Source organism: Erithacus rubecula (genome assembly GCF_903797595.1).
Source record: "Erithacus rubecula genome assembly, chromosome: 26".
Taxonomy (NCBI): Eukaryota; Metazoa; Chordata; class Aves; order Passeriformes; family Muscicapidae; genus Erithacus; species Erithacus rubecula.
This window is the reverse complement of record NC_136678.1, coordinates 5,267,804-5,291,616: the sequence shown is the minus strand read 5'-3', so window position 1 is coordinate 5,291,616 and position 23,813 is coordinate 5,267,804. Positions and strand designations below refer to the sequence as shown.

The 23,813-nt window shown below is 49.0% G+C and overlaps 3 protein-coding genes across 5 annotated transcripts; 1 reads left to right on the top strand and 2 right to left on the bottom strand.

Moving 5' to 3' along the window:
* The first annotated feature begins 288 nt into the window (after positions 1 to 288).
* LOC306812457 (interleukin-20-like) lies at positions 289 to 1,788 on the top strand. Its single transcript, XM_079327053.1, has 5 exons — positions 289 to 430; positions 514 to 579; positions 950 to 1,102; positions 1,476 to 1,550; positions 1,660 to 1,788. Exons 1-5 carry the CDS (start codon positions 308 to 310, stop codon positions 1,735 to 1,737), a joined length of 495 nt encoding a protein of 164 aa, XP_079183179.1. The 5' UTR covers positions 289 to 307; the 3' UTR covers positions 1,738 to 1,788.
* A 2,438-nt stretch (positions 1,789 to 4,226) lies between these two features.
* Positions 4,227 to 14,407, bottom strand: PIGR (polymeric immunoglobulin receptor). The gene is made up of 10 exons (XM_079327431.1): positions 14,300 to 14,407; positions 12,105 to 12,194; positions 9,890 to 10,219; positions 9,424 to 9,753; positions 8,547 to 8,870; positions 7,949 to 8,263; positions 6,532 to 6,652; positions 5,920 to 6,044; positions 5,532 to 5,651; positions 4,227 to 4,254 (listed from the first exon to the last, which is right to left on the bottom strand). Exons 2-10 carry the CDS (start codon positions 12,178 to 12,180, stop codon positions 4,235 to 4,237), a joined length of 1,761 nt encoding a protein of 586 aa, XP_079183557.1. The 5' UTR covers positions 12,181 to 12,194; positions 14,300 to 14,407; the 3' UTR covers positions 4,227 to 4,234.
* Positions 14,408 to 16,676: 2,269 nt separating this feature from the next.
* Positions 16,677 to 20,230, bottom strand: LOC306812691 (uncharacterized protein). Of its 3 annotated transcripts, XM_079327489.1 has the most exons (6): positions 20,159 to 20,230; positions 19,743 to 20,098; positions 18,644 to 18,756; positions 17,961 to 18,087; positions 17,525 to 17,570; positions 16,677 to 16,974 (listed from the first exon to the last, which is right to left on the bottom strand). In XM_079327489.1, the coding sequence occupies exons 1-6, from the start codon at positions 20,165 to 20,167 to the stop codon at positions 16,939 to 16,941; spliced, it is 687 nt and encodes a 228-aa protein (XP_079183615.1). In that variant the 5' UTR covers positions 20,168 to 20,230; the 3' UTR covers positions 16,677 to 16,938. The 3 variants fall into 3 exon arrangements, with proteins under 3 accessions (XP_079183615.1, XP_079183614.1, XP_079183616.1); XM_079327488.1 differs by having other exon boundaries at positions 19,743 to 20,230; XM_079327490.1 differs by lacking the exon at positions 17,961 to 18,087 and having other exon boundaries at positions 19,743 to 20,230.
* Positions 20,231 to 23,813: the final 3,583 nt, after the last annotated feature.

The window sequence follows — 23,813 nt, the reverse complement described above, 5'->3', positions numbered from 1 at the left end:
AAGAACTCTGTTTGTTTAGATGCATTTTCAACTGATATTTTATTTATTTTTCCTTTTATTTTTGAGCTCTTCTGTTAAATATTTGGTTTTATTGTTTTTTTTTTATCTTGCTCATGGGGAGCAAAAAAGAAATGGGTAAGAGTTGCTAATGAGTGTGGGGTTTTAAATGCAAGTTTTATATAAAATGTGTGTATTTTCATAGGGATCACAGTTATTCAGGAATATAAGGAGGAATATTCTGCTCCTTGGGCAGGTCTCCCAGGCAGTTGCCATGAGAGGATCCCCCTTGTTCTTCTGCCTCTTCTCCATGTCCTGCTGGCTGAATTTGATGCCGACAGCTGGGGACAAAATCTTCCACTTTGGAAGCTGCAGGGTTTCCCTGAGCATGACAGAGATCAGGGCAGGCTTCTCAGCAATTAAAGCCAATATTGTGAGTATTTCCCAGGCTGCTGGGGGGGCTGGGCAGCCCCTCTGGAGCCAGCAGCTCCTTGCCCATCTCTGTCCTCTCTGCAGCAATCCAGAGACCCCATCAGGAGCCTGAGCATCCTGTCCCACCCTCACTCCCTCCACAAGGTCAAGGTAGGTTGGTCCTGCCTGGTCCTGCCAGCACCCAGATGTGACCCTGAGAAGTGCAATCTGTCATAAACCAGTGATTTTCAGCTTTCCCACACCCCAAAGCACTGGGCACTGCCTCTGACATCCAGCTGCAAATTCAGCTGGTTTTATTTCCTGAGACTTGCTGAGGGTGGATCTCCTGGAAAATCAGCCTGAAATGATTTCCCATCCATTTTATCAGCTTCAATCGAGCAGCACTGAAGAAGTTCTGTGAGTCAAACTGTCCTGCTGTGCTCAGCTACACCAGTTTCCTGTCAGAGGTGCTTTATTCCAGAGAGCCGCTGCAGGCTGCACACTTTGGAAGAGCTTTTAGCCATTAATTTCATTTTCTAAGTCTTCAGACAGGTGCTGCATCACTCATCAGCTCTTCACCTTCTACGTGGACAAAGTTTTCAAGCACTGCAGGACTGAGGACTCGTTTGTGAACAGGAAAATCAGCAGCATTGCCAACTCCTTCCTCAGTGCCAGGAGGAAACTGGGGCAGTGTGTAAGTCCTGGGTTCTGCTCCAGCTGCATCTCTGATATTCCATCCATAAACCAGCCTGGAGGGTTATAAAACTGCAAATTGTTTATAGGAATGGTTTTAATGAGAATACAAAGCAGAGTGGTGTGAAGGGTGTTCTGTCCACTGAGGTGTTTTTATATTTGCCCAGTAAACTCCCCCTTGCTGCTAAAGCCCAATTTTTACCCTGTCCTTGTGTCTGTCACAGCAGCTGCTGTGAGCTAAATCCTGATTTAGGGTCCTGCACCTTTCCCACAGTTCCAGTGTCTCAGTCTATGATGCCCAGCAAAATCAGAAACCGAAATCTTATTTTTAAAAATTAACTGCCCAGACTAATGAATTACTCTTGCTTTTCCAGCGTGAGCAGAATAATTGTGTGTGTGGGGAGGAATCCAGGGAGAAATTCAAACAAATACTTGCAAACTATGAAGGGGTGAGTTGGTGACCGAGCCTGGTAATTAACACAGACATTTAAATTCTCTTTGTGCTGGGTTGTATTGATGGTCTCTGCCCACAGCTCACTCCTTCATTTATCATTTCAGCTCAATGTCACATCTGCAGCCATGAAATCCCTGGGGGAGCTGGACATCCTCCTGGACTGGATGGAGAAATCTCGTTAGCGGGTGGTGTTAATTACCCACCCCGGGGCTGGGAGCTGCAGGGGCTTTGCAGAGATGGGAGGGACTATTAATTGATTTATTAATCACAGAGTCAGTGCAGCTCCTCAGCAGCCCCAGCTGCATCCAGGCAGGGAGAGCTTTGCCAGGGACATCAGCAGAGTCATCACGAAGAGAGAAATAACGAGTTGGATTAAATTAAATCAGCATCACCCTCGCTGCTACCAAAGGATGCTCCCAGGGAAATCCCACAGGGGTTTCTCCTGCTGGCAGACATAAACTGTGATCATGTCATAAAATTATTGTTTAAATGGCAGATTTTTTTGTCTAGGGAATGTGGGGGATGAATGCTGAGAGCTGGCTGGGAGGATTCTGGTGCAGCTGATGTTGCATCAACCTGGGCTGGGTCTCAGGGCTCTGCCACTGATGGGTCTGGCTGAAATGAGAAATACAGAGTGAGAAATGCTTCCAAGAATAGGTCCCAGCAGGTATGTCAGGCCTCAGAAATCCGTGTTTCCTCTTGAGATGCTATTTTCTGCCTTATCAGTAAAAAAGTTTCTGTGCAAGATATGTGGTTGCTGAATAGAAAAAAAGGTTCTTGAGTGCATTGTGCAATTTACTGACACTCAGTAGTGAGTTTTGTGGAAACTGGTTGTGATGACTGCAAATAAACCCCACTTGAAACTGTGCTGAGTCTGTTTGTCAAAATTGGGAGGAATTATGAGATTCTTGCTGGTGAAACGTTCTGAATTCCTTTCACAGCAGGTGCTGGCACTGCAGCGTGCCAGGGCTGATGAATCCTTCTGAGCACGCCAGGAACACAAACTCAGACCCCAGTGCTGCTAAATCCCCTCAGTTTGTCCCCAAAACTGTGAATTATTTATACTCTGGTCTGTTCACTCCCATTTTTGGTGCTGCTGGGTGGCATCTGGTGATTGATTCACTTTCAGAGGGAAAAAAATCTCTGGCTCCTCCCTGTCCTCCTTCAGAAATTTGCTTATGGCGAAGGAAATCTCAGGGCTTTGATTCTGGTAATTCACTTTTTCAAGGGTTCATTTGTCCAGGTGTCAGGGCATGAACAGGTGAATCCCCCACGCTCTGGCACTGCTCAGGAGAGCTGATTTTTAACTCCATCACAAATTTGGGAATGACAGGAGCCACTCCTGATGGAGAACAACCCCTGGGGATGCAAAAGGGACCCTGGGGGTGCAGAGGGGATCCTGGGGGTGCAAAAGGGACACTGGGGGTACAGGGGGGACACGGGGTTTGGGGCAGGTGAGCCCTCACCTGGGCTGGCAGGAAGGTGCAATGTGGGTGTGAGAACTCGTGAGCAGGAGGGAGATGCTGCCCTGCTCATCCCAGCAGTGAATGTGCACAGCTCAGGAATAATTTGTGTTTTATCCTCAGTGAAATTTTGGAATCCACAATTCAGGAATAATTTGTGTTTTATCCTCAGTGAAATTTTGGAATCCACAATTCAGGAATAATTTGTGTTTTATCCTCAGTGAAATTTTGGAATCCACAGTTCAGGAATAATTTGTATTTATCCTCAATGAAATTCAGTGTTTGCCAGCTGACCCAGCCTGCCACTGTCACCTCTTTGTCATTGCAGCTTCCTACACTGCTTTTTCTGTGGAATATTCAGCTTTTTCCCTTTTTGTGCCTCTCTGGGTGGGCTCTCCTGTGACTCCCCACAGACCCTGAGCTCCCCAATCTGCTGAAAGCCACTGGACTGTAATTGCCTGTGCACACAAACACCCCAGGCGTGTCTGACCTGCAGGTGCTGCCCTCAGATCAGAAAAGCTTTGAGGAACCAAAACCATCCGCTGTCCTAAAGGGTTTTCCAGCTGCCTTTAAAAGAAAATAAGAATTTTTTTATTTATTTTTGGTTTTTTTTTCCACAATGCTCCTTGTGGCTTGTGAGTGTAGGAAGCTGCTGCTGGTGCTCAGGGCTGGCCCTGGGGAGGGGACACGCTGGTGGCTGGGGCTCAGGGGAGGGGACACGCTGGTGGCTGGGGCTCAGGGGTGGCACTGGGGAGGGGACACGCTGCTCAGGGGTGACCCTGGGGAGGGACACGCTGGTGGCTGGGGCTCAGGGGTGGCACTGGGGAGGGACACGCTGCTCAGGGGTGCCCTGGGGAGGGGACACGCTGGTGGCTGGTGCCCTGGGGAGGGACACTCTGCTCAGGGGTGCCCTGGGGAGGGGACACGCTGCTCAGGGGTGGCACTGGGGAGGGGACACGCTGGTGGCTGGTGCCCTGGGGAGGGGACACGCTGCTCAGGGGTGGCACTGGGGAGGGGACACGCTGGTGGCTGGTGCCCTGGGGAGGGGACACGCTGCTCAGGGGTGGCACTGGGGAGGGGACACGCTGGTGGCTGGTGCCCTGGGGAGGGGACACGATGCTCAGGGGTGCCCTGGGGAGGGGACCCAGCGCTGTCCCCCCCCGGGCTGCCCCCCGTGATCCGGTCACGCGTGGCCAGGAAGGAGGAGCAGGAGAGCTCAGCGTCCTGCCGGGAGCTCTGCAGGGACAGCAGGAACACTCAGGCACAGCCCAGCACATCTCTGACATCCCAGAGTAGCACTGGACAGCTCGGAACAATGTGCAAAAACAGGGCTTTTGGGTAATAAATAATAAATAAATGATTTGGGTAATAAATTAATATGATTATGTAGAAAATTTGTTGCTTACAGTTTAGTTTTAATTATATATTTTACGATTATTACTCACACATTTTTTTGATTGGTCATTTTTTGATTAAAGTCTCTGCTCGATCAGGGAGTCGGGACAGGGCTGAGATCCACCCTGGATAAAATGCAGAGCAATATAAATATATTGAAGGGTATAAATAAATATAAATATATGTATAAGGGGTATAAATAAATATAAATATATATAAGGGATAAAAAAATATAAATATAAATATATATAATGGGTAAAAATAAGTATACATATATAGAAAGGGTATAAATAAATATCAATATATATAAGGGGCATAAATAAATATAAATATATATATAAGGGATATAAATAAATATAAGAATATAAAAAGGGCATAAATAAAGATAAATAAATATAAATATATATAAAGGGTATAAATAAATATAAATATATATAGAGAGAGGGTATAAATAAATATAAATATATATATAGAGGGTATAAATAAATATAAATATATATAGAGAGGGTATAAATAAATAAAAAATATATATAGAGGGTATAAATGAAACCCCTGGGAGGAGAGACCCTCTCTGGACCCTGCAGGGCCCTGGCACCTCCCCCAGTCAGAGCCTCCCTCCCTCCTCTCACCCTTTCTGCCCGGGCTGGGTCGGCTGCGCTTTCCTGAGGGTCCGTGGGGCTGGAGAGCTCTGAGCAGAGAGAGGGATGGGATACAGGGATGGGATGGGATACAGGGATGGGATACAGGGATGGGATACAGGGATGGGATACAGGGATGGGATACAGGGATGGGATACAGGGATGGGATACAGGGATGGGATACAGGGATGGGATGGGATATAGGGATGGGATGGGATGGGATGGGATGGGATATAGGGATGGGATATAGGGATGGGATGGGATGGGATGGGATATAGGGATGGGATGGGATGGGATGGGATATAGGGATGGGATGGGATGGGATATAGGGATGGGATGGGATACAGGGATATAGGGATGGGATGGGATGGGATGGGATGGGATAATGGGATGGGATACAGGGATGGGATGGGATGGGATGGGATGGGCTGGGATACAGGGATGGGATAATGGGCTGGGCTGGGCTGGCTCAGCACTCACCGTCCCCTCCCCCGGGGGGCTCCTGCCGCTCCTTCCCGCTGCTGCAGCCGCTCAGGTCCCTCGCGTTCTCAAAGTCTGACATGCTGATGTCCGTCCTGTAGCTCCCCACGGACACCAGATCTGCGGGAGGAGGAGGAAAATCCCTCAGCTCTCGCTCAGGGTGGGTGGGAACACGGCGAGACCCCAACCCTCTGTGCCAGGTGATGCTGTGGGCAGAGCTGGGCTCAGTCTCAGCCTGGACACTGGGACTGGAATCCTCTGGGTGGGTCAGTGACAGGAACTGGGACCTTCCTGCCCATCCTGGTGCCCAGGAGCTCAGCCCAGCACTTGGGTGTTGCCATGACCCAGTGCTGCTGCTTTTCCTGAGCCCAGAGAGGCAGGGACTCACCAGATCTCTTCAGCTGCCTGTATTTGACAATGGCAAAAGCTGTCACAGCAATCAGGATCAGGCCAGCAAGAGGGCCCAGCACCAAGGCCAGAGTGTTGGATCCATGGCTTTCATCAGAGCTGGAACTGAGGGAGACACAGCTCACTGAGAATGACAGATGTGAAAATCCAGCAGGCTAAATTTGGGTAAGATGGTAATTCTGATCCCTCAGAATTGCACGAAGCAATTCAATCAATTAACTAGATTCTAGCACATGGAATAAAATTAAACCCAAATTAAAATATAGGCTTGAGGTCAGGCTGAAACAGCCACATCAGCAGCTTGGTTATAAATACGTGAAGGAAAATTCTCTAATATTAACAGAAGTGCTTTCAAATAGTTGCTTTGTACATGGAATGTCTAACAATTTCCTTCTTGAATTGAAGATTAATTGTGAGTCATCTTGCCCTTTGCTGTCACTTTTTATCTTCTCTGACATTTAGACCGAAGTTCTTTGGGGACAAAGGTTTTTTTTTTGTGTGTTGCTAAACAACACACACAGGGTATTCAAACACAGTGGACTCATCTAAACCCCAGAGAAAAGATAAATGGCAGGGGAGGGAGAGAACCAACCTTTCTGGGACAGCTCCTTTCCTCACCCCAGCATTGCTGTGAGCTCCTCCTGGGGGAACAGCTCCAGAATCAGGGTTGGAACCCACATCCAGCAGCTCTGGGCTGTGCTTGGCATTGCTCCCTGTGTGAGGTTAGAGAGCAGCACCATGAGAACTGGACACAAAAACTGCTGGGGTGTGTTTGGTGGACGTGGAGCTTTGTGGGTTTTGGCTCCTCAGAATAGGGGCTCCAGACCTGAAATGCTCTCACACCCAATAATTTACTGCCTCTAATTTTTGCATCCTTGCTTTGCTTTTATTGCTGGGTCCTTGCTCATCAAAAGCAATGAAATGAGGCTGTTTCACTGTTTTCACTCTGGCCATCACCCACTTAGGATGGGTAAATATCAAATACCCAGGGCTCGGCTCTTTCTCTGCTTCTAACAACATTCCTCCCCCCAAAACCATTTCAATTCCAAAAAAAGTCACCAAAGCTGAGATTAATCCCCTTGCTGTTGGTGTCAGCCTCTCCTGCTCCTTACTGATTTCCAGTTTATTAAGGTAAGAAATTCCCTGGAGCAAAATCTCTGAATTTGATCGATTCTTCACCTGCCTAAACTAAATGATGCTACACATTGTAACAGGAACAATTAATCAGCACGGGGTTAAAAGCAAAACTGGTGTGGAGAGAGGTGAGTTTTAGGCTGGGTTTTCACGACTGGGGAGTCAAAACTTGAGTGAATAAAAACACAGAAGGCAAAGTGCTCCGGGGTGACAGAGCTTCTGTTTTGAGCTGCTGCAGCCTAGTGGTGATGGAGAGACTCCCTGGGCACCAGGTGTGGGAAATGGGTTTGCAGAGAGTTCCCATGTGCATCTGTTTGCAAACTTCACTTGGAAATGCCATGGAATAGGAGAGATATTGTTGAGAGAAAAGTGGAGCTAGGAAAAAAGTTTCATAGGGTGGCCTTGCAAATAAGACTTGTTATTTTGGAGAAATAGAACTATGAAAGATGCAATTTAGATGATTGGCTTTAAGGCTTTTTTAACAGCATGATGTGACAAAAGCTGATAGGCCAAGAAATGCTTATAGTGTATTGTAATTAGGATTTTTTTTTCCACAATGCTCCTTCTGGCCTGTGAGAGCCCAGTGTAGGAGCTGAGGCTGCTGGTGGAATGAGCCACTTGAGCTCCTCCTGTTCCCCACTCTGACCTGCACTTCCAGCCCCCTCTGGCATCAAACCATTCCTCCTAAATCACCACCTGAAGCTGAATTTGCAATTAGGAAATTGCCTCTGATTGTGACAGGTGAATTATAACATCTGTACTGTCTCACCCATCACATGAGATAAAAAATGCAATACAAATCTTTTAAAACACCTCCCAATTTCCCCACCTCTGGCTCAGAAAAGGCCAAAATCTAACCAGCAGGGAGAGCTCACCTGTGCTGACCTGCAGCTCCACAGCCATGGTTTCACCAAGGACCCCGTTGTGCTTCACCCCACACCAGTACCAGCCTGCATCATCCTCCTGCAGCGGGTCAAAGCTCAGCACAGCTGTCCTGTTGGCCGTGTCACAGCTGGCAGCTGGCCCTGGCAGCCCCTGCTGCTGTGCTGGCAGCATGGTGCAGCCAGTCTCGTTCCACCTGCACCAGTACTTCTCGTAGGAGTAGTACTTGCAGGGGTAGGAGCAGCTCAAATCCACCCTGGAGCCCACTTGTGCCACCACTTTCTTGGTTCCATTCAGTGCAGGTTCTCCTGGGAGGGCAAACAGGACAGACTGCTTGGAGGGAAAGAGCTCCTTGTGTTCCTGAATTAACACTAAAGATGCTGCTTGTGGCTCTTTCCTTGCAAGGCTCAAGAAATACTTCAAGGGAATTTTATGTGAGCGCATTCTCACCAAACAGGAACTTTCTGTCTCAGTTTTAAAGCTGCTGGGGTGAGTCCAGGCTTGGAGCTCTTCCCAAAAAAGCCAGCTGGCTCATTTGGGGTGGCTCTGCACTCCTGAGCAGGCAGAGAACTGCCAGTGCACGACTCTTACCTTTCACAACCTTCAGTTCTGTGGATGACTGCTGCTCCTTCAGCTCGTTTGACATGCACCAGTAAAAGCCTTCATCCTTGGCCTGCAGCTGGTTCAGGATGATGGTGACAGTTTGGTTTTCAGGGTTCTCAAACATGGCCACTCTTCCTTCATAGCCATACTTCACGAACCCAGAGTTGTCTATGATCTTGTCACATCCCTGGAGTCTCCACTTGCACCAGATCCTCGTGGAGGATTTCTTTAGAGGATCATAGAGGCACTCAAAGGTTGCTGAACTTCCAGTTTTTCCAGTTACTGTGGTCTTTAACTGAGGGAAATTCTTGTCTGTTGGTAAGAATGAAATGAGAGGTTGTAAGAATGTCCATGGGGCACCTTCCCAAGAAAATCAACATTATCAGATCAAGCAAAGCTGCTATGGTTGAAGGATGGCCAGGCAAAACTCAGGGGTACAAACATCAAGAATTGATCCTAAAGGGTCAGTCAGGCCTTCCTTTTTCCCAAATTCACTGAGCATTGTTGGCTTTGTGGACAGATATTCCGAAGCTTTGTTCCCCTTGCTAGAGGGACCATCTGCATCTGTCAGTTTGAGATTTAAGGAACTTGAAGAGACAGCTTGTTTGCCTCAGACTGGGAGGGGGTGGAATTTGTCTCCTGGAGTTTTGGGCTTGGAGCAGAGCTATCCAGTTCTGGGAAGGTGAAGTTTGGATACAAGCTGTATTTAGAGATGATTTAGTACCTTACAGGTGGTTAAATGAATAGAAAGATGTAGATGAGAGAGTAAGATAACAACAAAGAGAAATTCAAGTTCTTGCTAAATAAAGTGAGACTGCTTGTGATGCTTCTCAGGGAAGAAGTAGAAGAAGTGGGAACAGCTCACCCTCATAGACAAACACGTCCAGTTCCTTTGATTTTCCTTCCTTCCCATATTCACCAGCCCCACAGTAGTACAGGCCTGTGTCTTCCCAGTCCATCTGGGTCATGGTGACACTGAAGGAGCCTGCAGGCTCCTCAAAAGTCAGCAGAACTCTGCCTTGGAAATCTGGATCAATCTGCTGGTAGCTGTCGACGATGTTCCTGCAGTTTTCCTCCTCCTTCTTGCACAGGTACCTCCTCTGGTCGGCTGTGTCTGCCCCAAAGCTGCAGGACACGGTCCAGGTGCTGCGGAGCTTCACGTAGAAGAGCTCAGCTGCCTCAGGAACGGGTGGGGCTGTGCAGAGAGACAGAAATGAAATTCCCTGAAAGCCCCCGCGGCTCCCAGGCACCGCACGCGCCAGCGGTTGAAAGGGAGAGGGGGAAAAACTCATAGAAAACAGTTTTTTAGGGAGTGCCAAGGTTGTGATTACCTTCAGCAACACTGAGGGTGACTCTGTGGGACAGCCCTCTGCCGTTGACCCCCACGCCACACTGGAAGGTGCCGGCATCCCCCAGCTCCAGCGCGGAGATGTTGATCTGGAAGTTCTCTGCCTCGGGGTGGTCGCTCAGGGACACTCTGCCCTGGTAGGAGGGACTGACGTAGTCTGAGCTCACCACGGTGTTGCACCTGGAGCCCACCTGCCTGCACCAGTACTTCCTGTCGTGCCTGTTCACCGGCGTGGGCGGGTAGAAGCATGTCACGGTGACAGAGCCACCCAGCACGCCGTGCACCTGCCGGGGGCCGAACACGGGGCTGGAGACTGCGGGGAGAACGGGCAGGTGTGAGGCCAGCACACAAACTCACACTGCATTTCACAGGCAATGCCCCAATAACACAACAGCACCCTGCCTTTTGTACTCTCCACAAAGTTATCCCCAATAACCCAACAGCACCCTGCCTTTTGTACTCTCCACAAAGTTGTCCCCAATAACCCAACAGCACCCTGTCTTTTGTACTCCCCACAAAGTTATCCCCAATAACCCAACAGCACCCTGTCTTTTAAATTCTCCATAAAGTTGTTCCCAATAACCCAACAGCACCCTGTCTTTTGTATGCTCCACAAAATTGTCCCCAATAACTCAACAGCACCCTGTCTTGTACTCTCCACAAAATTGTCCCCAATAACTCAACAGCAACCTGTCTTTTGTACTCTCCACAAAGTTGTCCCCAATAACCCAACAGCACCCTGTTTTTTAAACTCTCCACAAAGTTATCCCCAATAACCCAACAGCACCCTGTCTTTTAAATTCTCCATAAAGTTGTCCCCAATAACACAACAGCACCCTGTCTTGTACTCTCCACAAAATTGTCCCCAATAACTCAACAGCAACCTGTCTTTTGTACTCTCCACAAAGTTGTCCCCAATAACCCAACAGCACCCTGTTTTTTAAACTCTCCACAAAGTTATCCCCAATAACCCAACAGCACCCTGTCTTTTAAATTCTCCATAAAGTTGTCCCCAATAACACAACAGCACCCTGTCTTTTGTACTGTCTTCAAAGTTGTCCCAAATAACACAACAGCACTCTGTTCTTTTGTACTCTCTACAAAGTTTATGCTGTGTTTATTGGTTACAATATTTTTGGATGCTGCTGGAACCAGGGAAAACACAACTTTGAAGCCTTGGGTTTCTCAGGCTGCTCAAGGACAAGAAATTGTAACAATGATTAAACACCTGCTGGAGACGTGATGTTTTGCACAAAGCATGTTTTCAAAGAGGTGTTGCCTTCTTGGACCAATGAACCTTTTCTATTCCATTTTGCACGAACTACCCTATATAACTGTGGTGTTTTTTTAAAATAAAATCTCTCTCTTTTGCTCCTCCATTATACAAAGAGCAATGTTGTATTATCCTTTCCACCAAAATGCAACAACAATAGATCAACAGAATGTTCATTGGTGTAAAACTATCTACGCCTCTGTTTTTCCCAAGACTTTTCTAAAGATACTTTTCCCAGCTGCAGGTTTTCTTTCCCATTTATCTCCTTCTTCTCTTCTTGGTCTCCAGGCCAACAGCCTTTTTTGAATACTTTTCAGAAATAACCCCTATTCATTAACCCTCTCTGGCCCACAGACCAGCTGTGGTCCCACCATAAGGTGAGTGCCATGGGTGCCAGGTGGCCCCAGGGCTCTGTGCCCCCGTGGCAATGATGCTCCCCATGATGCTGTAATATTTTAGTTTGTGTATTTTTCAGATCCTGCACTGCATTCGTGCCTAACCCCAGATTAAATGTTAATTCACATTTTGGTCACATTTGGCACAAAACAATCCCTCTGGGCCTGGAGCTCAAAGACACCCCACAGCCTCAGGGCCCGAAAAGTATAAACAAAAGTGAATTATGGGGGAATGTGACTTCATTACCTGAAGCTGGAATTGGAGAATGAACCCCTGATATACAAACAGACCAAACTCATATCTGAGGAACTCGTGTCCATTTTGGGTGCAGCCTCTTGGGAGGCTCCATCTGCCCTCAATCTACCTGAAGGCTCTTCATTAAATACATCCACTTTTATCTTTTTGACTTTGGCCTGTGTTTCTAGGTCAGCCTGTTCCAGGCATCACCCAGACCCTCCTCCTCCGCTCCCAGTGTCACCCCTGATCCTTGGCCACCCCAAAAGCTGTGCCCCAGGCTGGTGACACTCACTGGCTGCCTTGGGGAGGTGTCTGGGTCTTGCAGCTGGGAGCCAGATGAGCAGGAAGAGGAACGCCAGTAAAGTCATTTTTCTTGCATTCCCTGGAAAATGAAAAGACGTGGAAGGTCTTGAATAATCACATTTGCAAAATGTTCATCATCTAATAAGCTTCGTGCTTGGAGGATATGAGGGTTGTGGAAATAGAGAAAAATGGTTTTTAATTGCTCCTGTTGAAGAACTGGATGGGAAAAAGGGATCTGATATCTCTGTTCTTGCCTGGGTTGCTGCACAGAAACAGGATCTCATCCCAATATTCCCTCAGTCACAGAATTCCTGACTGGAGCCTGGATTTAGTGACCCTCTCTTTTCCCCTCCTCTCTCCAAGGACACACAAAACAGGAAAAGGGTGATATTTTCACCTTTACTTTTTCATTCTTTCCTCAGCTGCTGTGGAACTGAGTGAGCTGTAGGGATTTACCTCAGTTCTCTTCCTCCAAAAATCAGATTTGATGTGAATTTCCTGAGCACACCCCTTGGTCCACCTGCCTGTTCCAAGGCACCCACAGGAGCTGATGAGAGGTGCCAAGGAAAATCCTTATGAACAATCAGAGAGATTTGATTTCAGGGCATCAAGTGACACAATTTTATTGAGGGTAATTCCTGGCAGAAGAAAAAAACTTATTTCCCTGTTTAGATGAAAGGTGTTCTGTTGTGCCTCTTCCTTGTATTGTGATTTCTCCTTGCTCAATGGCCACTTGTCCTTGGCTAATAATTAACTCAGTGAGCATGAAAAATTCTCTTTCAAACACATCCCTGAATTAACCAGCAAGGCAAACATGACAAATTCTGCAGAAAGCAAACAACGTGGCACAAAGAGGGCCTTGATGTTTGCCCCTGACAGCTGTGCCCTGATGTCACCTCACTGCCCTCCAGCCTGTGCTGCCAGCAGGACCCACATCAGCCTTGCCCATTTTGACAAAGTTGAAATAATAATTTGTTATTCTGATTTCTTCAAAGGTTAGGCTATTTTTGGGGTACAGGTGTGGAAGTGTTACCAAGATCTCTGCCTACCCAAACCAGGAGTGCCTGAGCTCTGCACCACCAACCTGCAGCTCTGAGCTGCCTCCAGCCTGCAGTGCTTGGGACCCCCTGAACTAAGAATGTTTGGGTCAGTTAAACATATGAGCAATATATCTGAGAAAAGAAATAAATAAAATAAACTGTCATGGCAGTGACTGAAATCCCAGCTGAGATTGTGCTGCTGGCCCAATCTAATGCTCCTTTCAGCTGCTGGATCCACTCTGCACTAACTGAGACCTAATTTTATGTTCCTTTCAGACCCTCCCTGTACCCACTCGTTGCTTTTCAAATCAGACCTTCATGGTTCATTTGTTTCTTGGGCTGGAAAGTGAAACCAGCACTATGAAATTATTTTAATTTAATTCTCCTCTGCCTGCAAGGAGCAGGAACATCCCATGGCCCAAGGGCATTTGTTCACCTGAGTCTGGAGGGATGGATGGTGCCAGTGTGGATTCATTAATAATGTTTATTTGTGCTTCAGAAATGTATTAAATCTATAGGAATGCTCCCTTTGCAGAGGAGGAATTCAGGTGTGTAGGACCCACCCCCTCACTGGGACAGGGCTCTGCTCTGATTTCAGTGATTTCATGTGTAGGACACCACATCCAGCCCATTTATTTAAGCTTCAGGTTCAATTTCTCTTCCTGTAACTGTACAAACTTCTCAGGGAGCTTCTAAAGCAGCTCCTTTAGGACACAACTGCAGAAATTCTCTTCTAAAATTTCAAAATCTGCCTGTTGGGGTTCAAAAACCAGTAACGACCTCAACCCAAGTCGTGAAATTTAGATTACTACGGTAACATTAATTAACTTTTATTCCTTACATTAAAACATAATGCAAACATTGCAATGATAATTAATCTGGTTTTTTTTTCCCCCAGAAATTAAATATTAAAAAACTGCTGCAGAGAAGAAACCATGAATGCCATAAGCCTGTTCCTATGGTTCTTTCAGAAGAAATCAGCCTCCCACCAGTGAGCCCTGACATGAAACGGCTCCAAAACTCTCCTGTGTGAGGAAGGGTCCTCAAAAGTGGCTCAGGACTCGTGTTCTTCTCCTTCCCCATCCCACCACAGCCCTACAAAAAGCTCGTGCATTCCCCAAGGTGCCAAAGCAGCTTTACTCACACTCAGCCTCCTCCTGGCACTTCTTGTTTTTGCTCTCAGGTGAGTGTCCCGTGTGGCAGTGTCAGCCTGGTTTAAATACTGCTGCACCTCCAGCCCCACATTCCACCTGTGCTGCCTTAAAGGAGCAACAGCAGCACTGCTGCCAGGTGAGCTCTGCCCAGGGGAGGGCCAGCAATGCCAGACACTGTCCAGCCAATGCCCAGTCAATGCCCAGCCACTGTCCAGTCAATGCCCAGCCACTGTCCAGTCAATGTCCAGTCAACGTCCACTCAACGTTCAGCCAATGTCCAGCCAATGCTGAGTCAATGCCCCGCCAATGTCCATTCAACATCCAGCCAATGCCCAGCCAGTGTCCAGTCAATGTCCAGCCAATGCCCAGCCAATGTCCAGCCACTGTCCAGCCAATGCCCAGCCAGTGTCCAGTCAATGTCCAGTCAATGCCCAGCCAATGTCCAGTCATTGTCCCGTCAACGTCCAGCCAATATCCAGCCAATGCCCAGCCACTGTCCAGTCAATGTCCAGTCAACGTTTAGCCAATGTCCAGCCAATGCTGAGTCAATGTCCAGCCACTGTCCAGTCAATGTCCAGCCAATGTCCAGCCAATGCTGAGTCAATGCCCCGCCAATGTCCAGTCAACATCCAGCCAATGCCCAGGCAGTGTCCAACCAATGCCCAGCCACTGTCCAGTCAATGTCCAGTCAACGTCCAGTCAACATCCAGCCAATGTCCAGCCAATGCTGAGTCAATGTCCAATCAATGCCCAGCCAATGCTCAGTCAATATCCAGCTAATGTCCAGCCAATGTCCAGTCAACATCCAGTCAATATCCAGTCAATGTCCAGTCAATGTCCAGTCAATGCCCAGTCAATATCCAGTCAATGCCCCGCCAATGTCCAGTCAATGTCCGGCCAATATCCAATGTCCAATCAATGCCCAGTCAATGCCCATTCAATGTCCAGTCAATGCTCAGCCAATGCTCAGCCAATGCCCAATGCCCACTCAATGTCCTGTTGGGGTGAGGAAGGGGCTGTGGGGTGAGGAAGGGGCTGTGGGGTGAGGAAGGAATTGTGGGGTGAGGAAGGAGCTGTTGGGGTGAGGAAGGAGCTGTGGGGTGAGGAAGGAGCTGTGGGGTGGGGAAGGAGTTGTGGGGTGGGGAAGGAGTTGTGGGGTGGGGAAGGGGCTGTGGGGTGAGGAAGGAGCTGTTGGGGTGAGGAAGGAGCTGTTGGGGTGGGGAAGGGGCTGTGGGGTGGGGAAGGAGTTGTGGGGTGGGGAAGGGGCTGTGGGGTGAGGAAGGAGCTGTGGGGTGAGGAAGGGGCTGTTGGGGTGAGGAAGGAGCTGTTGGGGTGAGGAAGGGGCTGTGGAGTGGGGAAGGAGCTGTTGGGGTGGGGAAGGAGTTGTGGGGTGAGGAAGGAGCTGTGGGGTGAGGAAGGGGCTGTGGAGTGGGGAAGGAGCTGTTGGGGTGGGGAAGGAGTTGTGGGGTGAGGAAGGAGCTGTGGGGTGGGGAAGGAGCTGTTGGGGTGGGGAAGGAGCTGTTGGGGTGGGGAAGGATCTGTTGGCTGTCGCTGTGCTTGGTGAGGATCTTGGACTGAGAGAACAGGCAGCACCCCTTCTCCTCCATGGCAACAAACCCTGATCCCTGGCAATCTTCCCTTGGCACCCCAAACATGCCCCAGGTAGGGCTGGCATCACTTTCCTGCCTGGTGGCCAGCGAGTTTGCTGGCTGGACCACAGTGGGCACAGCTGTGTTTGCAGCTCCCACCCTCCCAGGCACAGATCCCTCGGGATCAGCTTCCCTGTGGATCCTGCAGAGGCAGGAAATTCATTCTAAGACCTTGCAGAGGAAGGTGGGATGGCCAAGGGCAGAAAGATGGGAACCTGTAACAGCTGGTGCATCTCAAGGAGGAAAAATTAATACAAGGTGAGCAAACAGGTTTTTTAACCAAACCCCCCTTTTCACCCTCAAGGTTTCCAGTAAAACCATTCCCTTGCCTCATGCAAATATATTTGAAATTTGTTTCCTTGCTTTAGCACACGAGGAAGTGTTTTCCCTGCCAAGTCACAGGTTCCAAAGCATTTTGGCATCTCCAGAAAACAAACAACCTTCGGATTGCTTTTATTTGGGGAGTGCAGATTGCAGCATGAGCCACGAGGGAAAATTCAACCAGGGCTGTGCTGGGGCTGGATTTGAGCTGGTTCTGAAGCTGAGGATATCCCTGCAGGAGAGGTGAAGGGAAAATAGCACTTTGGGAATGTGGGTGTCTGAAAAACTGAAGTGAAATTACTCCATGGATCAGAATTTAAAAGAAAACCAATTAGAAAATCCTAATTTTTTTTTTGTTTTTTTGAGAACTCAATCATTTCCAACCCAAACCATTCTGTGATATGAGCACCCCTGAAACCACAAATGCCCTTCACTCCTCACCCCTCCCCAAATTTACTTTTCCCTCAGGGAAACAACCCACAGACAGCTGAGTTCAGGAGTGTTTTTTTACTCTTTCTTCTGCAAAACACGGAGCAATTTGGGCACTGTGGGGGTTCAGCTCTCAGCAAAGGGGATTTGGGTTCTGAGGAGAGCAGTGGGAGGTGTTGGGGGCTTGGCTTTCCACAGAGAAAATTCCCAGCTCTGGCACCCAGGACCTTTCACAGAAGGTTCTGGCTCAAGTCTTCATCAGGCACCTGGAAAAGGAATTTTTCTCCATGAGGTAACTGGAAAATAATGAAACAGAAAAGAAGCTGTGGTCTGGCATTGCCTGTCTGTGGTATTGTACAAGTAATTTCCTAGGTGTTGCTGGGTTTATGCCAAACTTGGTACTTTAAATTACATTTTAAGGAGTTCTGTGAACAGAAAGGTGAAGAGGGAACTTCTGGAGTCAAACTCCTGCTCAGTTAAGAGAATTATCCCAAGCTTTACCCCAGCCCAGACACTTGGGAAGAAAAGGCACAAATAATTTCTGGGTTTCATTCTCCCCTTTAGGAGATTTTCATGGTTTTAGGGGACTTGTAATTTTTCTTTCTGTTCTTTATATTTAGGACCAGAAGACCCCTGTTGGCTCTGAGTGGACTGGAGAACATGAAATCACCAAATTTCACTATTCCACTATTTTTTTTCAGCAGGGTTCTTCTCACTAATACAAATTCCTACAGATCAGATACACTTGAAAATATTTGCTCAGATGATTTTTACTGGAGTTTTTCTCTAGAATCATCAACAATCTGAGACTCTTACATAGAAGCTGATAATCCTGATATTTCCAAGGATAGCAGAGATTGTCCTGCACAATAGAACAAAAAAGAATGACATGGTTGCAACACATTGAACAATAATTACTGCTGTGTAATGCTGAGAAAGGTGATAAGAAATCAGAATTTACTGAAAGAGGCGGGAAGAGTGATAACAGCTTTACCACTTGCAATCAAAAATTATAATTTGGCCTACAATAAATATATAAACTTTATATAGGATTTAATCCAAGTTTTATGAAATGTTTCTTGGTAAATAGCAAGGCTCTGGCAGGAGGATGTGGATTGTAATTCCTGGACTGCAAACCTGGTGCCTGTCCTGTGGAGGTGTTTTCCTTACTAAGCCACAAATTCCCTGCTCAGATCAGAGTTTATTCTCTTTTATCAGGAGCCCTGCAGTGCCATTCTCAGCAAACACCCACCTGCATTTGCCAGAGCCCATCCTGAATTCCTGCTCTTCTCCTGGGCTCTCCTCCATCCTTCCCTCCCTTCCAGGGCTCAGCCCAGCAGCAGCTGGATCCAGGCTCCCCATGGTGCTTCTTTCTCCTCCTTTAAAACAAAACCCAGGGAATATCCCCACCAGAACATCTTCAAGGTGCCAGACACCAAATGAGGCCATTATTTCATAGTTTCCTTCTTGTGAATAATGTATTTAACCTCACTGCTGCCATCACCAAAGGTTTGCAGTCCCTGAATTTATTTGAGATAGAACATGGATTAAGACAGATGCAGGTAGCTTTGCAAATCAGGTGTTAGAAGGGATTTTTTTGGGGCTGTCTTTGTCAGCTTTGCACAGAATGAGCAGGATTTGGCCCCTCACACCACACAGATCTCTCCCTCCAGGATTTTCCATCCCTCTACCAAACCACAAATCCTCTGTGCACAAAACCCCAGCCTTGCTTCCATCAGGGCTCCAGCAATTCCATTCCTTTCGTTTGCTTTACATTTAAAACAAAATCAAACAACTTCTCAAGGACTCAGCCTGCAGGCCCAGCTGCAGAACAGACACGTGTCTGGGAGGTGGAAATGTTCCAGACTCCAGCCCTTGGACATCACCAGCAAAGTCCTTGAAAACAACCCAAAAGCTGCTGCCTGGCCAAGTTACCTGTCTGCTTTTGAAGGCTGATTTTGGCCAGGGTGAGGATGGTGATGGTGACACAGATCAGCAGGAGCAGAGCTGGGAACAGAGCTGGGAGCAGCCCTGGCTCACCTGAGGAGCTGCAAGGGGAACCACCAGGGTTAGATTGGGTTTGGAGCCACCTTTAAGGTTCATCCAGGTGGCTGTTTTCACTCTAAAGAGTTCCAAGGAGTTGTAAACTCTGACTGAATCAAAGGAAAGTCAACAGAGCTGCAATCATTTGATCTGGAGTTTGATTCATGAAGAAGTGATTTCTACAGCTGCCCAGTGGGGTTTGTGCTGCCAGCTGAATTAGCCCCTCCAAAGGGAAAATGAGCTCAATAAATACAATTGTTTGCAGAACACAAACCCACAAGCAATACAAATAAATCCTTTGGGTGACCTGTTATAACTCTCACATTTCTGGAGGTGCCTCCCCTGTTTCTGTCAGGATGGCAGGGAGCTGTGGCTGGGGTGGGCAGCATGGGGTGGCTGTGAGGTGCCCATGTCAGTGCTGGGCTGGATTTGTGGACTTTGTTCTGGCTGACACTGCAATTCCTGCAGCAGGGCTGGGGGGTGGCCACGGCTGGGGAGGAGCTGGAGCTGCTCACTGGGAGCACAGTGGGGCAAATCCACTGGGAAGCCACTGAGACACAGGAACTGGTGTGGTGAACGACCAGGAATTATTCCTGCCCAAAACACTGCCAGCCTTTGGATGGACCTTGCCCAAAGCTCCCTCCTGGGCCAGCAGTGAGCTCCTGTGGGCTGGGGAAGGGCTGCCTGAGCTGGGCAGCAGCCACACGTGCCCCAGGGCTATTGCTCAAGCCCCAGCAACATTCCCCAAGGTCCTGTGTCCATCTGAGCCCAGGGAAACAGGCAGCAGCTCAGGCACAGCTGTTGACTCTGGCATCTGCTGCACAGCACCAGCAGGGTCACAGACAAGTTCAAAGTGAGCACGGACACAGGGTGACCTTGTCTCCTTCTCTCCCTTCCCTGCTCTCCTGGAGGTGTTTGCAGCTGTGCACAGCTCCCACAGGGCCCTGGGGAATGGGGCTGGAAAATACCAGGAATGTGGCTGTGGACTCACCTCTCCTGGAAGGTTTCACCTGGGGAGGTTGCAGAGGTGCCAGGGGTGGCAGTGGGCAGTGGGGAGCTGCTGTCCTGGGTGGCACTGCCCATGGGGGAGCCCTTGGGGACAGTGCCCATGGTGTCCTGGGTGGCACTGCCCATGGTGGAGCCCTTGGGGACAGTGCCCATGCTGTCCTGGGTGGCAGTGCCCATGGGGGAGCCCTTGGGGACACTGCCCATTGTGTAGCTCTTGGGGACACTGCCCATGGTATCCTGGGTGGCACTGCCCATCGAGGTGCCCTTGGGGACACTGCCCATGCTGTCCTGGGTGGCACTGCCCATGGTGGAGCCTTTGGAGACACTGCCCATGCTGTCCTGGGTGACAGTGCCCATGGTGGAGCCCTTGGGGACACTGCCCATGCTGTCCTGGGTGACAGTGCCCATCACTGCCACACTCCTGTGCCAGGCTGTGCTGTGGGCAGCAGGATTTGGTGCTGTGGCTCTCACAGGGGGCTCGTCCCTGGGTCTCGTGAGAAGGTTTCTGCAGAGAACATTATTTTAAATGTTTAATACCCAACATGTTTGTTAGATTTAGCAAAGATTTACACATTTCACCTCAAATCTCATGTGAAAAAACACCAGACTTGGGCACTTCTGTGCCACAGAGAGCACTAATGAAAAGCTGAATAGCTGGCAAACATCCCTGTCTAACCCCACTCTTCCTGCCTGTGCCAGAGGAGCAGGTCCATGGATCTTTTTGCACTCTACAGTTTCTCAAACTGCAAGATAACCTTCAGCTTATCTCCAGAGCCAAACATCTCCCTGTGCTGCACTTGCCAGGGCCAGGATGTCACATCCTGGGGGTTTGCATCATGAGCAATCAATGACATCATCCAAACCTATAAAATTGCTTTGGAAAGCTCAGCTCTCTGCCCCAAACCCTTCCCCACACCTCAGCTGTGGCTAATAACAAGAGGGAAGTGCAGAGCTGCTGTTTCTCACTGTGGAACAGTTTGGGGACCCCCCCCCCAGGCCATGCCACCCCCTTACCCTTGTGGACCAGCAGCATCAGGGGGGCTGTGAGCTCAGAGTCCCCACTCCTGGCCCCACACCAGCACCAGCCTTCCTCCTCCTCCCTCAGCTGCCTCAGCAGCACCGTGGAGCTGCCAGGGTCTCTGCTGGACATCTGGATCCTGCCCTGGTCCAGCAGTGGGGGGCACCTCCCTGCCTCCCACCTGCACAGGTACTGCTGCTCCTAGGTGCCCCGGGGGTCCTGGTGGCACTGGAAGGTCACCCAGCCCCCGACTGTGCCACTGAGGAATTTGGGTCTCCTGGGCAGGGTGGAGGCTGCAGGGGAGGGCACACAATTAATTAGGGCACACAATTAATTAGGGCACATGATTAATTAGCATTTCGTGCCCCTCAGCCAGCACTGAGCCCCCCGTGCTCTGTCCTACCTGTGGCCACCTGCAGAACCATCTCCTGTGGGTTCTCCTGCAGAACCACCTCCTGTGGGCTCTCCTGCAGAACCACCTCCTGTGGGTTCTCCTGCAGAATCACCTCCTGTGGGTTCTCCTGCAGAACCATCTCCTGTGGGCTCTCCTGCAGAACCATCTCCTGTGGGCTCTCCTGCCCCCTCAGTCCTTGTGTCCCACACAGATACAGTCCCAAATCCTTCTTCAGGCCATTCATCAGGACTCTGAAAGCTCCAGAGCTCTCCTGAGGGTTGATAACGATCCTCCCTTGGTACCCCCTGCCCACAAAGCCATCAGAGCTGGCCACCAGAGTGCAGCTGCTTCTGCCCACCTTGCACCAGAACCTCTTGTGGTCACTCTGGGTGTCCCCAGAGGGGCACAGGACTGTGACAGAGCCGTGCAGCTCCCCCTGGACCAGCTGGGCACTGGGGCATCTGCGGGGACAGAGCAGGGGCTGTCAGCACACACAGCCCCCCAAAACCTGCCCCACCCTTCTGGTTGCACAGTTACCTCAGGCTGTGCTCCTAGGATAATGAATATTCATCTTTTTAGCTTATAATAACTCAACTGAACACCCTCAGTTATTCCCTTTACTCCTCCAAACCCCATTCACTCTGACATTTCCCCTGTGCCCTTCCCCAAAATCTCCAAACCTGTTTTTCCAACAGGCAGGAGAGATTCTCTCACATTTCTCCAAAGCCAAATCTGGGTGGTTTTATGTGGGAGCCCAGGGTGCTCCCCTGGCTTCCCTGGGTGCCTCCAGACCCCCTGGCAGGGGTCTCAGACCCCCTGGCATGGTGCCCAGGACTCCTATGACTGGATTTAAGTCCCTGGAAAAAAATTATCAACATTGCAGGAAGAATTACAAGTCACCAAAAATAAGTAGAGCATAAATTAGACTGTTAGAAGATAGAAAAATGAATTTTTAGAAATGGTTATATTAGGGGTTTGAAGCTAATTTGGAGGGTTTGGGGTGTGGTATGTCTTTTCCTTCCTCTTCTTCATGCCATCCATGTTAAGTGCCAGGCTGGCATTATTGGATTGGTCTGAGACAGAGTTGGACAGTATTGGAAAGTGATTGTAAATATTAGGTACATCATTTATAGTATAAAAGAGAAGATCTGCCCTCTGGCAGGCAGTGTGCCCTGGACCTCTGAACAGACAGCTGTCAGCTAGAGAAAGAATTTCTTAGCTAAAAAACAACAAACAACCCTGAAAACCTCAGAGAACATCCTCCTGAACCTTCTTCAGTGACCAGCTGGGAAAATCCAAAATTTAAACCACCTGCATGGGGATTTCAGGCTGAGGAGACCTGGCAGGCAGTGCCACTTTTATACCCCCAAAATCCTAAACATCAGGCAGAACTGCTCTGCCTGAGGGCAATTATTGCCCTGAGAGCAGCAAAGCAGCAGGATTGGCTTTGTGGGAACAGCAAAATGGGGTTCAAGTGGTGGTGGGAACCCCCTGGGAATAGTCAGTGTTATTTTAGAGAATCATAAAATTATGGAATTACAGGAGAGCACCTTGCACTGGTAAAGAAGAGTGAAATTTTTTAGATTTTATTCTTCTGGGCTGTGCTTGTAAAGGAAATTTCTCTCCCTCTGACAGGTGCTGGAGGGGGAATCCTCTCAGCAGCAGGACAGGCAGTGGTTCCATCCCACGAGTTCCATCCCTCCCAAGATGTGCAGGCTGCTGCCAGCACCTCAGCACAGCCTGTGTGTAATTAATTAATGGTCACAAACCCCTGGCTGCTGCACAGTGCCCAGTTAATGATTCAACCCTGCTTGCAACCAGCCAGGGATGGTTTTGCTGCACATCAACCCCTCTGCAAGGAACAACACTGCCCCTGTCTGTCTCTTCCTGGACTTCCAGATCCAAGGCTGTTTGCAAGGAAAGAACTGAGATCTCAAGCAAGTGGAGATCCTCAAACCCTGCCAGGGTGATCCCAAACCCACTGGGATTTCAAAGCAGGGATGGGGAACATCAGGTCTAGGTCTGGTTTCAGATATTATCAGGTACATTTGCATCACTGGCAAGCAGAGGAAAGCAAAACCCAAAGCAAGAAACCCTGATTGCTTTAACTCAGCAGTAGAAGGCTGCAGTGCCCCTGCTGGGCTCCTCTTTGTGGGTTGTTGGGGCCAAGCAAGGGTGGGAGCTGCAGGGGAAAGGTTGGGCCTTTTTTCATTCACAATTCCATTAGAAACAAAAAACAGGAAAAAAAAAAAAAGAGAGAGAAAATGATAATGGAGAGAAGCACAGTGGGATTGGAGAGGGTCCTTGTCTCCTTGTGAGCAGGGAAGGGGCAGAGCCTCAGCTCCTGGTAATTGTCCAAACCATGCTGGAACGTGGCCAGACATGCCCAGCACCTCCCAGCCAGCTGCAGGGAGCCCAGCCCCATCCTGGAGCCCAGCCCAGCATCCAAACCTTCCCCACCTCTCAGCCCCAGGGCACAAGAGCTGTGATTAACACAAATTATTTCTGCTGATGTTCCCTGTCAGTGCCAGAATCCCACCAGGCACTGCTCCTGAATTTGATCTTTGTAATGCAAGGTGTGCACAGGATGGTTTGAACTGAGACAGGAGGGCATGAGAGGCTCATGGAGACATGGAAATGAC

Coding starts and splice junctions, on each gene's coding strand:
- LOC306812691 (XM_079327488.1), bottom strand. CDS start 20,167: ATGGGCACTGTCACCCAGGACAGCATGGGCAGTGTCCCCAAGGGCTCC. Junction 18,757..19,742: donor GGTGAAACCTTCCAGGAGAG/GTGAGTCCACAG, acceptor TTCCCCTTGCAG/CTCCTCAGGTGAGCCAGGGC. Junction 17,571..17,960: donor ATGGGCTCTGGCAAATGCAG/GTGGGTGTTTGC, acceptor TCTATTGTGCAG/GACAATCTCTGCTATCCTTG.
- PIGR (XM_079327431.1), bottom strand. CDS start 12,180: ATGACTTTACTGGCGTTCCTCTTCCTGCTCATCTGGCTCCCAGCTGCA. Junction 8,871..9,423: donor GGACGTGTTTGTCTATGAGG/GTGAGCTGTTCC, acceptor TCTTACCAACAG/ACAAGAATTTCCCTCAGTTA. Junction 5,652..5,919: donor CAGGCAGCTGAAGAGATCTG/GTGAGTCCCTGC, acceptor CTCCTCCCGCAG/ATCTGGTGTCCGTGGGGAGC.
- LOC306812457 (XM_079327053.1), top strand. CDS start 308: ATGTCCTGCTGGCTGAATTTGATGCCGACAGCTGGGGACAAAATCTTC. Junction 580..949: donor ACTCCCTCCACAAGGTCAAG/GTAGGTTGGTCC, acceptor TCATTTTCTAAG/TCTTCAGACAGGTGCTGCAT. Junction 1,103..1,475: donor GGAGGAAACTGGGGCAGTGT/GTAAGTCCTGGG, acceptor TTGCTTTTCCAG/CGTGAGCAGAATAATTGTGT.